A 15,668-nucleotide genomic window follows, 5' to 3' on the forward strand; every position below is an offset into this window, starting at 1 on the left:
TTCTAAGCTGGGGAATGGCATGATCAGAGTTGCATTTCCAAAGATTAATTCAGGGTGCCCTGCAGAATGGGTTGGATGGTGTGAGAGTGGACCTGTGAGATGAATTAGGAGGCTTTTATATAGTTTAGAGAAAGGGTGGTAGTATGAATGTGGAGGTAGCAAAGAGAAGAGATGTACTTGAGAAATGTGATTTGTTGAACGTAGGTGACAGGGGAAGTGAGAGTGGTCAAAGATGACTTCCTGGTTTCTGGTGTGAGCACCAGGGTGAGTAATGGGAACACCAGAGGAGAAATGGGTTTGTGGGGAAAGATGGTGAATTTAGTTCTGGACTTCTATCTGGAGTAACTAGAGGACATCTTGGCTGAGGTATCAAGTATGTAGTTGAATATAAGTGCTCAGAAGAGAGGTCTGGGCTGGAGTTTTGGGGACTGTGTTAGTTTGAGTATCAGTTTGGCTGCATGTAATAAAGACTCAGAATATTAGATTAACAGAAGGTTGGAAATATTCATTCATTGTTTTAAAAATATAATTCTCCATTTCTTCAGAATAAGCCCCATTTCCTTCCCTCCTTTTAGTGAAAGTTTCCCCATGACCCTCCTTGGCCTCTGCCAAAACTGACTTATTTGGTTACTTAAACATATTTTTTGTAGCTGGCTTTTGCCATCAAATTTGTAAAATTGTATATTCTAGAGAGCCTCTAAAATTCTGTTCAGTTTTTTGTTCTTCACTCAAGCCACAATTCCAGGGTTAACCTGGAAAACTTTAAGTTAAGAGAAAGAAACCAGACACAAAAGACGACATGTCATATGAAATATCCAAAATAGGTAAACCCAGAGATAGAAAGTAGGTTAGCAGTTGCCAGGGGAAGAGGAGAGGGAAGAATGGGGAGTGACTGCTCATGTACACAGGGTTTCTTTTGGGGCTGATGAAAATGTTCTAAAATTAGGTAGCGGTGATGATTGCACCAACTTTGTGAATATACAGTAGACCACTGAGTTGGACAGGGGGAAATGGTATGTGAATTACATTTCAGTATGATGGTCATTGGAAAAAAAAAAGAATCCCAGGGTCAAACAATCAGATCTTAAGTTCTCTCAACTAACCTTTTTTCTATCAGGAGATAGCCTAAGTATATAGCACCGCTTATTATGGTCTCTTTCCCTCTTCTGTGCCTTGCTGCTCCTTCTGTGTTCTTTTCTTCACATTAATTTGTTTCTCTGAGCACCCTTGGTCAAGGATCAGATTGAACTGAAATATTGCATGTGTGGTGCCCACCTGCCATTTTGTTTTTTTCCCTGGTCCATCTCGAGGTAGCTTGAGGACAATACCAAGTTGCCTGATTTCCTTTCTAGCGGAAGGCAGGCAGATTGCTGCCAACATGAGGGGTATTGGGATGATGCCTAACGACATTCCCGAGTGGAAGAAGCATGCCTTTGGGGGCAACAAAGCTTCTTATGGAAAAAAGACCCAGATGTCAATCCTTGAGCAGAGGGAGAGCCTGCCCATCTACAAACTGAAGGAACAGCTGGTCCAGGTGAGAAGCCCTTTTAGGATGTACTGGTGGGATAGTGGGGGTGTTTTCTAAAAGAGGGAAACATTTAAAGATTGAAATTAGCAGGACAGGTATGTGCCTATTTGAAGTGGTTCTTCCAAAAAAGATAAGAAAAAACCAGAAAATGTTTCCAAGGACTTTTAAAAATATATATATGTTAGTCTACACATTTTTTTTCCTGAGGACCCTAGAGCAGTTCCAGGTAGGCAGAGTCTTGTGTTCCAAGGGCCAGCGGCTCTGGTCATGATTAAAAATGGGGCTACTCGGCCAATGAACCCATATAGGCAGGGACTTCGTTTCAGGTACTTATTTCCACATTCTGCAGTTCTGCTTTTAAGACCCCTAAACCTTCCTTGAGGTAACCAAGTTTTCTGGTTTCCAATGAGTCTATTTGACAATAACATGTATACAAGCAAGTACAAATGTATGTGTACGTTCACACACATGTTTTTATATGTGTACTGTATGTGTTTATAGATGGTAGCATATTATGTACACTGTTCTGCATCGTTTTCCACTTGGTATATCTCAGATTGTTTCTTTTTTTTAAATGCCTTGTTGAGTGCTCTGTTTTGTGGATAGGCTGTAGCTTATTTAACTAGTTCTATATTAATAGACATGTAGGTTGATTGTAATCCTTTGCTGTTAAAAACAGTAGAAATAAGAAATAAGATAACTTTTGGGGGAAAAGTACTGGAGATTTGTGAGTTGCTGTGGAAAGGAACACTTTTTATGTATCCTTTTAATATACTGTTGAATTCTTTAACCATGTGTGTATGTCCCCTGTTTCTTATTTAGTGTTAGAGTGTAAGCGTTAATTATTTTATTCCAGAGTGATGTGTGGCAAATTTTGATGACCCTGCTTATATTCTGTTGCTTTCAGGCTGTCCATGACAACCAGATCCTGATTGTTATCGGAGAGACAGGATCTGGGAAGACAACGCAGATCACCCAGTACCTGGCAGAGGCCGGCTACACTTCCAGGGGCAAGATTGGGTGTACCCAGCCCAGAAGAGTGGCAGCCATGTCGGTGGCCAAAAGAGTATCAGAAGAGTTTGGTTGTTGCTTAGGCCAAGAGGTAAGTAGATAGTGAAGCTGCTCTGAAAATGCCAGAAGAAAAGTATAAAGGCCCAGATCTCTATATCTATAAAATGGAAATAATGCTACCTTTTTTCAGGTTTCTCCTGAGAGAGGGTTTTCATGGTTTAGGGTTAAATCCCAGGCACACCTTACTATGAGGAAATCACTGCACATCTTGGTTAAATTCTTTTTTCTTTTTTTTTTTTTTGAGACAAAGTCTTGCCTCTTGCCCAGGCTAGAGTGCAGTGGTGTCATCATAGTTCACTACAACCTCAAATTCCTGGGCTCGAGTGATCTTCTTGCCTCATCCTCCCAAGTAGCTGGGACTGCAGGCCCGTACCACCATGCCCAACCAATTTTTTGATATTGTATAGAAATATAAAAAAGGGGTCTCACTATGTTGCTTAAGCTGGTCTCAAACTCCTGGCCTCAAGTGATCCTCCCACCTCAGCCACCCAAAGTGGTAGGATTACAGATGTGAGCCATTGCACCCAGCCAAATTCTTGTCTATTAAGATTATGAGTAACAGCCAGGGCCAAAACCTTGCCTGTTGATTATGCAAAGGAGATGTTTGTGTCTTAGGTTTTCTACTTCTGCTCTGCTTTAGGTGGGCTATACCATTCGATTTGAGGACTGCACCAGCCCCGAAACAGTCATCAAGTACATGACAGATGGGATGTTGCTCAGAGAGTGCCTGATTGACCCTGACCTCACTCAGTATGCCATCATCATGTTGGACGAGGCACATGAGAGGACAATCCACACTGACGTGCTCTTTGGATTGTTGAAAAAGGTAACTGGGCACTCTTCAGTGGCCCTTCTACCTGTTGGAAAGTGAATTCTGGGAATTGGATTTGAGTAGCTGTGCCTTTTTGGGTAGTTCTTTTTAGTAAGTCACATTGCATTTCTCTTCAGACAGTTCAGAAACGGCAGGACATGAAGCTGATTGTCACCTCAGCCACCTTGGATGCAGTGAAGTTTTCTCAGTACTTCTATGAAGCTCCTATCTTCACCATCCCAGGTCGAACATATCCAGTGGAAATACTGTACACAAAGGAGCCCGAGACAGATTATCTGGATGCCAGCCTGATCACTGTCATGCAGATCCATTTAACGGAGCCACCAGGTGAGGGGAAAGAGCATTTTTTTTTTCCTATTAGGCCAAAGGTCCTATTATGGGTATTTTTTTTGCTAATCTTTTAAAAAATGCCTTTTAAAAATTGATCTCTTTGTAAGTCTCAGGCTTGCATGTTTGAAATGGTGGTAGTGAAAATATAAATAACAATATGCAGGATTTAAATGCAGCTATTAAACATGGATAGATGATAACTTCTATATAATGTTATGTAAACAAATTTCTGTTGTTTACTTAAGAGGCGAGAATATGAACGTGTATTTTCTGTTATTTAGAGTTCTGTTAATGTCACTACAGCCTTTGTATAGAACACACACTCAGTTAGAAAGTGAATTAATGCTCTGCTGTCCTCGTAGGTGACATCCTGGTCTTCCTGACTGGTCAGGAGGAGATCGATACTGCTTGCGAGATCCTGTATGAAAGAATGAAATCCCTGGGACCTGACGTTCCAGAGTTAATTATCCTCCCAGTATACTCTGCCCTTCCCAGCGAGATGCAGACCCGAATCTTTGATCCTGCTCCACCAGGCAGCAGAAAGGTAACACTAGGCAAAAGTGAAGCTCTCGTGTGCCCTGAAACTATATGGCGTGTGCAGCCTGCCTCCACAGGGATCGCTTAAGGTGTATGCAAGTCTCGTTTAGAGACTAGTGGTCCAACCAGTTTGTTTAGGAACGAGGGTTTTCTATGTGACCTCTGCTCTTCTTCCTCTCCTCCTTCATTTGACAAATATTTTTTGAGTGTCTACCAGGCTTGGGCTGGACACCAGGGCTGCAGCACGAGGATAAGCTGCTGTCTGCTGAGGCGCATCCTCCAGTTGACAGACCTTCAGCACATAGTGAGAACGTGCTGTTGGTGCTCTGGGTACCCAGAGCGGAGCCCCCAGCCCAGTCTTTCTAGAGGAAAGAAGGATCTAAGCTGGTCCTGAAGAACTTGAGAAAGGTAGGGGGATGTGCGTTCCGAGGAGACAGTACCACTTGTGATGGGCTGGAGGCGAGTGAGCAGGGCCAGTTCAGGGAGCAATATAGTTCCAGTGGCTGTAACTGAGTGTGTGACAGTATGTATGAGACAACAGAAAAGGAGACAGATGGATTTTTTTTAAATAACAGCTTTATTGAAATATAATTTACATACCATACAATTTACCCTATTAACTTGTATAATTCAATGGCCTTTAGTATATACTTCTGCCTTGATATTGGCAAGGGATTGATTCCAGGGCAGCCCCCTTCCCCACAGGTAACAAAATCCGAGGATGCTCAAGTCCCTTATGTAAAATGGCCTAGTATTTGCACGTAACCTACGTATATACTCCAGTTTGGTACTTTATTTTTTTATTTTTTTATTTTTTGAGACAGTCTTGCTTTATTGCCCTCGGTAGAGTGCAATGGTGTCATCATAGCTCACTGCAACCTCAAACTCCTGGGCTCAAGCGATCCTCTTGCCTCAGCCTCCCGAGTAGCTGGGACTGCAGGCATGCGCCACGATGCCCAGCTAATTTTTCTATTTTTAGTAGAGATGCGGTCTTGAACTCCTGAGCTCAAGGGATCCTCCCACCTTGGCCTCCCAGAGTGTTAGGATTAAAGGCGTGAGCCACCTTGCCCAGCCCCGTTTGGTACTTTAAGTCAGCAGTCCCCAACCTTTTTGGCACCAGGGACCAGTTTCATGGAAGGCGGTTTTTCCACGGACTGGGTGGGGTGTCGTGGGTTGGGGGAGGGTGGTGCAGAGCTCCGGCAGTGATGCGAGGCCCATTTCCTAAGAGGCCACAGACCGGTACTGAGCTGCAGCCCGGTGGTTAGGGCTCTGTAGCTTTAAATCACTCTGGATTACTTATAATACCTAATACAGTATAAATGCTATGTAAATAGTTGTTATACTATATTGGGTTATTTTATTTTTCCTCTTTTTTTTTTTCTCCACAGACACCACAGTGACGTAGGATGTATTAGTTTTTTATTTGTATTATTTTTTATTGTTTTTTTTTCCTGAATATTTTTGATCTGTTGTTGATTGAATCCACGGATGTGGAACTGGCGGATACAGAGGGCTGATTGCATTCACAGAATTTTGCACCCATTACCACAATTGATTTTAGAACAATTTTATTACCCCAAAAAGAAACCCTGTATCCTTTAGCAGTCAGTCCCCCATTTACCTCTCTGCTTAGCCCCTGGAAACCACTAATCTATACTTTCCATCTCTGTGGATTTGCCTCTTCTAGACATTTCGTCCAAATGAAATCATATAATATGTGGTTCTTTGTGACTGGCTTATTTCACTTAGCATGTTTTCAAGGTTTATCTGCATTGTAGTATATATCAATACTTCATTTCTTTTTATTGCCAAATACTATTCTATTGTGTGGGTGCACTACATTTTGTTTATCCATTCATCAGTTGACAGACATGGGTTATTTCCACTTTGGGGCTATCGTGAGTAATGCTGCTATGAAGATTTGTTTACGAGTTTTTGTGTGGACATATGTTTTCATTTCTTTTGGGTATATACCTAGGAATGGAAGACAGATTTGAGTAACATTAAGGAATTAAAATGGACAAGACTTGGTGGGTGCCAGGAGGTGGAGGGGAGAAGGGTGAGGGAAAAGTCAGGCATGACTCTCAGGTTTCTGGCTGGGTGGCTGGATAGAAGATGGTGCTGAGGAGGGAAACGAGAGGAGGAGCAGATTTGGGGGAAAAGATGGTGAATTCCTCCTCCGTTCTATTCCTAGTGGTTGGACTTCTTTCTAAGCAGGGCTTCTACAGCTTTGTGGCAGGTATTTAACAGAAGCCTTTTAGGGCCAGTAAGATGCAGGCATGATGTGAGATGTTCTGGTGCCTCCTAGCAATGATTTTTCTAAGCAATTGTGTTTTATTAGCTGAACCTCTGGGTGGAAGAACAGTGGCAAGTGCCAAGCTGAGACTAATAATATTCCAGATCACATAGATTGTTGCACACACAGAAACTGTAAAATTCCTCTGTCACCTCGTGGTTCATTTTATGATCATAAAAAAAACAATCTCCCTCTTGTTCCACATACACATTCTACAGAATATGAACAGCCCGTTTTGTAGTCCAGATGTCTCGGTAGGGGAAGGAAAAATCTCATTTTGCACTGGCACGTGTAATGCCAGGAAATCTCTGCTTTCCCAGGGTGCTAGAAAATTAAAATTGTAGTAATCAACATTAGATCTAGAAAATGAGATATGTAGCCATTTGCACCAAATGAAATTGGCTTTGTTTGGCCTTAGCTTTTTCCTATTCCATTTCTCCTCTCAGGTACCACCCCCTTTCCAACCTAACTCTTAAGATAAAGGCACCTCCCCTTCTGCCCACTGGAGGCTGCGCTGGGATTAACTGTCATTTTAACCCTCTAGAGGAGACAGCCGCACACTCCTTTGGGAAGATGTTTGAGTTTAGAAGACCTGTTTCATACCCCAGGGCTGAGCCTGGGCAGCTCACTCCAGCTGTGCTCCTCTCACCTGCAGGTTGTGATTGCCACCAACATCGCAGAGACATCGCTGACTATAGATGGCATCTACTATGTGGTGGACCCTGGATTTGTGAAGCAGAAAGTTTATAATTCGAAGACAGGGATTGACCAGCTTGTGGTGACGCCTATTTCTCAGGTATGGTGGCTTCTACCAATAGCTTTCCTGAAAATCCTGGATAGGGCCTTTCTGAAATTTTTTATGGTTCTAAAAAATTGGTATTTTGAGCTTTATTGTTTTCAAAGATGAACTTTTAAGATACTAGGTACTTTAATGGGGTATAGGGAAATTTTGTGTTGTTTTTAATTTTAGAGTAGTATTTTAACATTAAAATGCCCCATAAAATTTGAACTTAAATATTTGAATCCTGGCACCCTATATTATCCAATTTAGGTGGAAAGAATATATTTTCTAAAGTACTATACTTAGCTACAGATATCTGAGATAGTAATAAATGAGATAATTATATGTTTCTTTGGTAATTATGGAATAATTTCCTGCTTAAATTATATTAAAAAAACAAATTACGTGATCACCTTTTTGAGGGCAGTTTGGCAACAGTGTATCCAAAACATAAAAGTTATCTCTTTAACCTGTCTATCCACTTATAGGAATATGTCTGAAAGTTAGAAATGATTAAACACATGTCCAAAGGTAATGGAAAAGGATGTTCATTGAAGTATTATTCATATCAGGGGAAACCTAGAAAAATTCTAAGTGCACTTCAAAAGGAAAGTAGTTTAATAAAATATGGTATATCCATGCCATAGAATGTTGGTGGCATTAACGTGGTGGTATCTATGTTTAATGACATAAGCATGTAACCGTGATATTTTATTTGAAAAAATTGAGTCTACAAAACAGCATGAACGGTATAATCCAATTTTTGTTTAAAAATAGATGGGGTGCATTTCTGCAGAGTGCATGTGAGTGATGCGTGTCCGAGACTGAAAGTATGTAGTCTAAATGTTGGCTAAGGTTATTTCTGGGTGGTGCTACTGGGTGTTGTGCATTTTGTTTTCTTTATACTTTTATATATAGTTTTAATCTTTTATAATGGGTATGTATTACTTTCATAAACTGTAAAAACCATATGTTTATTTTGAAACTTAATAATAGCTAACACTTGTAGGGTACTTATCAAGTATGAGGCACTGTCCTAGATACTTTTGCATACATTGACTCAGTATGTTCTCACATTAATCCTATGTGGTAGATAGTGTTATATTATCCCCATTTCACAGATGAGAAGCCTGAGGCACAGAAGGGTTAAGTGACTTACCTGATATCACAAGCTGGTGGAGCTGGAATTTGAACGTGGGCGGTTCTGCTCCAACTATGTGCTCTGTACCACTTTTCAGGGCAGTGTGTGACACACAGTGATCAAAAAATTAGTTATATATGCCTGCCCCAATTTGGAGACAGACATCTGTAGAATGCTGTGGAGTCCTGCCACTGGGTGTGATTGCTGCCTGGATTTGTGTGGTTAGCTGTCCTTTCATACCCCATGCTTTGGTTTGGAGCTGGCATAGTAACTTGTAAATTCTGGTACTGTTTGTAACAACAGATGGTTTTGTCAGAAAATGGCCCTTTTCAGATTGCTATTCACTGTTTCCTAGCAACCTATGGCTAAACTACAATTTTTTTTAATTAAAAAAATTAGTGTTCTCCCCCCTCCCCCAAGTACAGAAGTAATATTACATTATTTTTGGAAAATGGGAGAAAAACATTTTAATTATGCATAATCTTACTACCCCCACTGTCATCATTTTGCTGTTTTTCTTTCCAGTCTTTTTTCATGTTTGTTTCTTTCATGGTTGCAATTTTAGTAGTCATATAACTATGCAGTTTTGTATATTTTTGAAGTATTTCATTTTCCTGACTGTTAAAATAATACATGTTCAATATTTGTTAAAGTCTAAAGAACATAGAACTCATCTGCAAGCCTACCATCAGAGTTAGCCACTGTTAACATTTTAGGGTATTCTTCCCTCAGTCATTTCCTTCTGGTAGTTTATGTACTATATAAAGACTTTATAAAATTAGTATTATATTGTTATATAATTTGCTTTTCTTCACTTATTGTAAGTGAACATTCCTTTTTGTCAGGGACCATCTCAAACCTGACTTTTAAATGGCTACAGAGTCATCACTGGTATGATCAACATTATTTAGTTCACTTACCTTTTTGGTCATAACTGTGAGGATGGTGTTTTGTCATCTTGTTTTATGCTTTCTCTTTTATAGTGTGCCACACTAGTTTGAAGGTATATTTCTGAGATCTTTATTATACTTCTTCTATTCACCCTGCTTATATTTGCCTCCCCTGAACAAACTTCCCTCAAGTGCTGAGTATGGAGAGGGGATGAGAAGAGCACTGGTAGTCTTGGAAGTGGTCCTAAAGGAAGTGAAATAAACCTCATTTCTGATTTTGCCAGTTGCTAAGTGTCCCCCTTTTAACAGATTTCCTGGGCAAAGCTGTTAAGCCACATTTAACAGATAAGTTACTTTTATATGCTCACCCCTCTAGGCTCAGGCAAAGCAACGAGCTGGCAGAGCTGGGAGAACAGGCCCAGGGAAGTGTTACAGGCTGTACACGGAACGTGCCTACCGAGATGAAATGCTGACCACCAACGTGCCAGAAATCCAGAGAACCAACTTAGCCAGCACAGTGCTGTCGCTCAAGGTAGAAATCACTGTCTCGTTAGAGTGGGTTGGTGGAACAGTCCAATCCTATGGCCTTAGTAAATGAATCTCAGTTTTATGAACCTTGTTAAGTACTTCAGTAACCTCATGGAACCAGTCCCTTTGAGTGAAATGCAAATGGCTGTGATAACAGCCTCTCACGGTGGGGCTGGGGCTAAGTTGGCATGTCTGCTGTGAACACATTTTTTCTTACCATAATAACCAGCAGGACATTTGTTTGTAAAAGGTTTTAGCTAGGAGCATTTTCTAAAAAGAAATTAGAAAAATACAATCAGTGCCAAACTGAGGACAAACACATTTAACCTCAACCACTTTAACGTTCAGATCTAATTCTGTTCTTTTAGAACGGGAGGAAGGCTCCCTATCTGAAAACTTTTCAAGAGAACTGTCAGTGACATTTCAGACTGGCCCTCGGGGGCTTGGTTTTCATTCTGAATCATTGCTCTTCCTCGCTCAGTCCCCAGCGAGGACCTTCATTCTCTTTTGGCAGGAGGAGCTGCATGAGTAATTTCCCAGCTGATGGCATTTCCCCTGACACTGATGCTACCCTGGAGCCCTGACACTTTGCTGGTGCAGAGTGCTCTGTTGTCATTTATTATTCATTCCCTGCAAGAGAGGCTAAACAGAGCTTCAGAAAAAAACCTGCTCCAGTCTCTGGAGTACCAACAGAGAGGCATCTGTGGCTCAGACTTCAGCTCTGAGTTGTGTGACCTTGGGCAAGTTTATCTACTCTGCCTTCTGCTCTGTGTTCTCATCTCAAAAAGGGGGCTGTTAATAGTATCTGTTGCAAAGATAAGTGAGATGATGCAGGTAAAGGCACTTGGCGCAGTGCTTAATGATTGCTAACATAATTCTTCATAGTTATTATTCATACAATAAGCATTCATTGAACATCTGCTGTGTTTATGGTCATGATCTCACTTTATGAGAAAGAAATAAAAAGCTTAGGTCCTACCGCATCACCCTTTATACCCACTTGAATAGTAGTACATCATTCAGTCATTTCTTTTATTCATCAAATTAGCTAACAAATGTATTGAACACCTACTACGTGCCAGGCATGTTGATTGCACTGTGTTGTGGTTTTGTGAACGTGGTTCTCGCCCACTGTGAACTCTCTGAGAGCACGGGCCATCTCTTATTCATCTTTATACCCCTCCCACCTAACGTGGGATGAGGTTCTTCATAGATGCATAGTAGAGATGGTGTATGCAAGAGACAGAGCAAGGTGGTCTACTATTTTTATTATTATTGTGGTAAAATACATATAACATAAAATTTATTATTGTAACCTTTTTTTTTTTTTTTTTTTTTTGAGACAGAGTCTTGCTTTCTTGCCTGGGCTAGAGTGAGTGCCGCAGCATCAGCCTAGCTCACAGCAACCTCAGACTCCTGGGCTTAAGCGATCCTACTGCCTCAGCCTCCCGAGTAGCTGGGACTACAGGCATGCGCCACCATGCCCAGCTGATTTTTTCTATACATATTTTTAGTTGGCCAGATAATTTCTTTCTATTTTTAGCAGAGACGGGAATCTTACTTTTGCTCAGGCTGGTCTCGACCTCCTGACCTCAAGCGACCCACCCGCCTCAGCCTCCCAGAGTGCTAGGATTACAGGCATGAGCCACTGCGTCTGGCCTATTGTAACCTTTTTTAAGTGTACGATTCAGTGGCATTAAATGCATTCAGAATGTTGTACAACTATCACCAGTATCCATTTCCAGAACTTGTTCATCATCCCAAACAGAAACTCTATACCCATTAAACAATAACTTACCTTTCCCCTACCCTCTAGCCCTTTGTAATCACTATTCTACTTTTTGTCTCTGTGAATTTACCCTCTTCTAGGTCTCTCCTATAAGGGGAACCATACGCTATTTGTTCTTTTGTATCTGGCTTATTTCACTTAGAATAATGTTTTCAAGGTTTATTCATGTTGTAGCATATATCAGAATTTCATTCCTTTTTAAGGGTGAATGGTAGTCCATTGTATGTATATGCCACATTTTGTTTATCCGTTTATCAGTTGATGGACATGTGGGTTGTTTCCACCTTTTGGCTGTTGTGAATAGTGCTGCTATGAACATTAGTGTTTGAGTCTTTGCTTTTAATTCTATTGGATATATACCTAGAAGTGCAATTGCTAGATTATGTGGTAATTCTATGTTTAACCAGTTAAGGAACCACTGAACTGTTTTCTAACAGTGGCTGCTCCATTTTACACTCCCACCAGCAGTAAGTTTCCTCTTTCTCCTCTCCTTGTCAACACTTATTATTTTCTGTGTTTTGTTTTTTTTTATTATAGCCATGCTAGTGGGTATGAAGTGGTATCTCATTGCAGTTTTGATTTGCATTTCCCTAATTACTACTGATGTTGAGCATCCTTTCATGTGCTTCTTGGCCATTTGTATATCTTCTTTTGAGTTGTATTTGTTGCCATTTTGAGGCAGTGTTTTATTTTTTTAAAGTTTCCTGAGAAAGTACATGCTTAATAGTCTGAGTTTTGTGTGGCCCAGCCCTGGAAGTTATTGCTAATCTCGCTAGTGGCTTCCTAAATGCAGTTGAAGAAACAGGAAAGAAAATGACAAGTAGCCTCCCCCACCTATTAACACTGGCTAGACTGACCCTCCTGTCACATGCTTTCTTCCCTTCTGTTCTAGGCCATGGGCATCAATGACCTGCTGTCCTTTGATTTCATGGATGCCCCACCAATGGAAACTTTGATCACAGCCATGGAGCAGCTGTACACACTGGGGGCCCTGGACGACGAGGGCCTACTCACTCGCCTGGGCCGCAGGGTAGGGGACAAACGTAACTCCTGTTGCTGATGGGATGATTCCCTGGTCAGCCTTTCACATTCTTTGATCTATGCAAAATCAAGCTCTAAGGCCCTGGACAAGCTTTGATTAGAATTCTAGATTTTTTTTTTTTTTTTTAAACCTGAGTTCCACTATCACCTTAAATGGTTTCTTCTTCATAGAGAAAGAGATTTTATTCACAGTTAATTTTACCTCAGGATATATATACTTTTTAGACAAAGTCTTGCTCTGTCACCTGGGCTAGAGTACCATGGCATCATCACAGTTTACTGTAACCTCAAACTCCTGGGCTCAAGCAATCCTCCTGCCTCAGCCTCCCGAGTAGCTGGGACTACGGGCACGCACCACCACACCTGGCTAATTTTTTTTACTTTTGTTAGAGATGGTGTCTTACTGTGTTGCTCAGGCTGGTCTTGAACTCCCAACCTCAAAGATCCTCCTTCCTCAGTCTTCCGAAGTGCTAGGATTGCAGGCTTGAGCCATCATGCCCTGCCCCCAGGATATATTATTGAGTCTAGCCTTAATTATAAAAATCGTTTGCAAAATTCCCACCTACCCCAACAGTAGTTATGTATTTAGTCACGTACATTCCATTGGGGTTGATCTGGGAAAGGGAAAAACAACAGCATTCTTCTGATAGAGAAGGCATTACACATCATCGTGCTTTGGGGAAGTGTGTGCGTTACCCACACTTGACCAGTGTGGCTCTGGGGAATCCAGATGTGTCTTCCACAGGGAAGCAGTTGTAGTTTTTTTTTCTTCCTCTAGATGGCAGAGTTTCCTCTGGAGCCAATGCTGTGCAAAATGCTCATCATGTCTGTGCATCTGGGCTGCAGTGAAGAAATGCTGACCATTGTATCCATGCTGTCTGTGCAGAACGTCTTCTACAGGCCCAAGGTAGGGAGTTCAGGCCCACGTTCAGACAGGGGTGCTGTGAAGTCAGCCTGTTGCCGTTCTGATATTTGATGCAGACACTTAATAGGGCCATGTAGGGCTCCCTAGAACTGCTGGATGTTCAGGTAGTAGCTGTTAAGTGGGAAATGACCCTTTGTCCCACTGCTTGGCAGGATAAACAAGCCCTTGCAGATCAGAAGAAGGCAAAGTTTCACCAGACCGAGGGGGACCACCTCACCCTACTGGCTGTGTACAACTCGTGGAAGAACAACAAGTTCTCCAACCCATGGTGCTATGAGAACTTCATCCAAGCTCGTTCCCTGCGCCGGGCCCAGGACATTCGCAAGCAGATGTTAGGCATAATGGACAGGTAAGCGGAATTTGGTGACTTCCCACGTTTGGGTTGAACCTCCTTGAGTATCTTGTCTGTGTCCGTGTGTACTATGAAGCCGTAGACACCTGTTCTCTTGCTCTTCACGGGGCCTTTTTCCTCCAGCTTTTCCATCTCTGTTGTACTCCTCCGAGTGAGGGTACGGCTGAGCATCACTTCAGAAAGTTACTAAGAGGAAGGTGATTTATTAGTTGTTGAAAATGTTCTTTAAAAGCCTCTGGAACATTATTAGTTTGGAATTGAATTCTTGCCTAAGCGAAGCATCTGGATCTTAGTGCCTCCATTTTGCTCTCTGTGTAGAGCTGCCTGTGGAGCACGTTTAGGGCTGGAAGAAAGGCCCTGGTGACCACTCTGGAGACCCAGGATGGAGATGTTGGGCACTGCCATTCTGGAAGACAGAACCTCTGAAAGCAGAGTAGACTCACACCGTTGTCTTGTCTTGATAGACACAAGCTGGATGTCGTTTCTTGTGGCAAGTCCACAGTCCGAGTGCAGAAGGCCATCTGCAGTGGGTTCTTCCGTAATGCTGCCAAGAAAGATCCTCAGGAGGGTTACCGGACACTGATCGACCAGCAGGTGGTCTACATCCATCCTTCCAGTGCTCTCTTCAACAGACAGCCGGAATGGTAGGTGGGCAGGTCCCGGGGCTTTCCTGCGCCGAGAGAACCTGTAAATCTTCTGATACTTTGCTTGTGTCTTCACCACCCTCAGTACTTCCTATTCCAGCATTGTTTATATTTCTAGAGCAGCAGAAGCCTGTAGTAGGCACAGTATATCAAGCCCTATGGAGAGGAATAAAATGATAGGGGTGAGAGCTAGGAAAGATCTTACCTAGTGAGGTGGTTTAAAAAACTTTACTTAGGCCGGGCATGGTGGCTCACGCCTGTAATCCTAGCACTCTGGGAGGCCGAGGCAGGTGGATCGCTCGAGGTCAGGAGTTCGAGACCAGCCTCAGCAAGAGGGAGACCCCCGTCTCTACTAAAAATAGAAATAAATTATCTGGCCAACTAAAATATATATAGAAAAAATTAGCCAGGCATGGTGGCACATGCCTGTAGTCCCAGCTACTCGGGAGGCTGTGGCAGTAGGATCACTTAAGCCCAGGAGTTTGAGGTTGCTGTGAGCTAGGCTGATGCCACGGCACTCACTGTAGCCCAGGCAACAAAGTGAGACTCTGTCTAAAAAAAAAAAAAACTTAAAGTAGCACTTAAAACACTGGACTCAGAATTCTGATCTAATATGTAAAACTGATTTAAAAACACCACGTTACCACAGTAGAAAGGTTGGAGCTGTAGTAGTAGATCCTTGCCTGCTTGGCCTTCCCCATCCCCTTGTGGCAGCGTCTAAGGTTCCTCGTCAGGGCCTTCGAATTCTGTGGAAACCATCTGAAAAACCACCCTCCCGTTTTATGGGGCAAGAAACTGAGGTCTAGAGAAGGGATGTGATTGGCTCCATGTCACTTAACTAGTTAGCGCCAGAGCCAGGATTAGAGCACGTTTCTCCAGAGAGCTTTCTTATGGTTAGAGGTATGCAGGCTCCTGAGCATTGGGTGTGGCTGTCATAAACAGACTGCGGTCTCCGGAGGGGTCAGGCAGGAGAGGTGAGAGGG

General features: G+C 42.3%; 1 protein-coding gene across 2 annotated transcripts in view; it reads left to right on the top strand.

The window, feature by feature from the left end:
• The window catches only part of DHX8 (DEAH-box helicase 8), a 30,306-nt gene that overhangs the window by 11,739 nt on the left and 2,899 nt on the right, over positions 1-15,668 (top strand). For both annotated transcript variants that reach the window (XM_045526661.1, XM_045526662.1), the window contains exons 12-22: positions 1,353-1,534; positions 2,436-2,630; positions 3,240-3,425; positions 3,548-3,758; positions 4,124-4,305; positions 7,250-7,390; positions 9,783-9,938; positions 12,616-12,753; positions 13,543-13,671; positions 13,842-14,038; positions 14,506-14,685. In XM_045526661.1, coding sequence (XP_045382617.1) covers positions 1,353-1,534; positions 2,436-2,630; positions 3,240-3,425; positions 3,548-3,758; positions 4,124-4,305; positions 7,250-7,390; positions 9,783-9,938; positions 12,616-12,753; positions 13,543-13,671; positions 13,842-14,038; positions 14,506-14,685 — 1,897 coding nt within the window. The remainder of the gene's footprint in view (positions 1-1,352; positions 1,535-2,435; positions 2,631-3,239; positions 3,426-3,547; positions 3,759-4,123; positions 4,306-7,249; positions 7,391-9,782; positions 9,939-12,615; positions 12,754-13,542; positions 13,672-13,841; positions 14,039-14,505; positions 14,686-15,668) is intronic.

The sequence above is a fragment of the Lemur catta genome, chromosome 15, assembly GCF_020740605.2.
Source record: "Lemur catta isolate mLemCat1 chromosome 15, mLemCat1.pri, whole genome shotgun sequence".
Taxonomy (NCBI): domain Eukaryota; kingdom Metazoa; phylum Chordata; class Mammalia; order Primates; family Lemuridae; genus Lemur; species Lemur catta.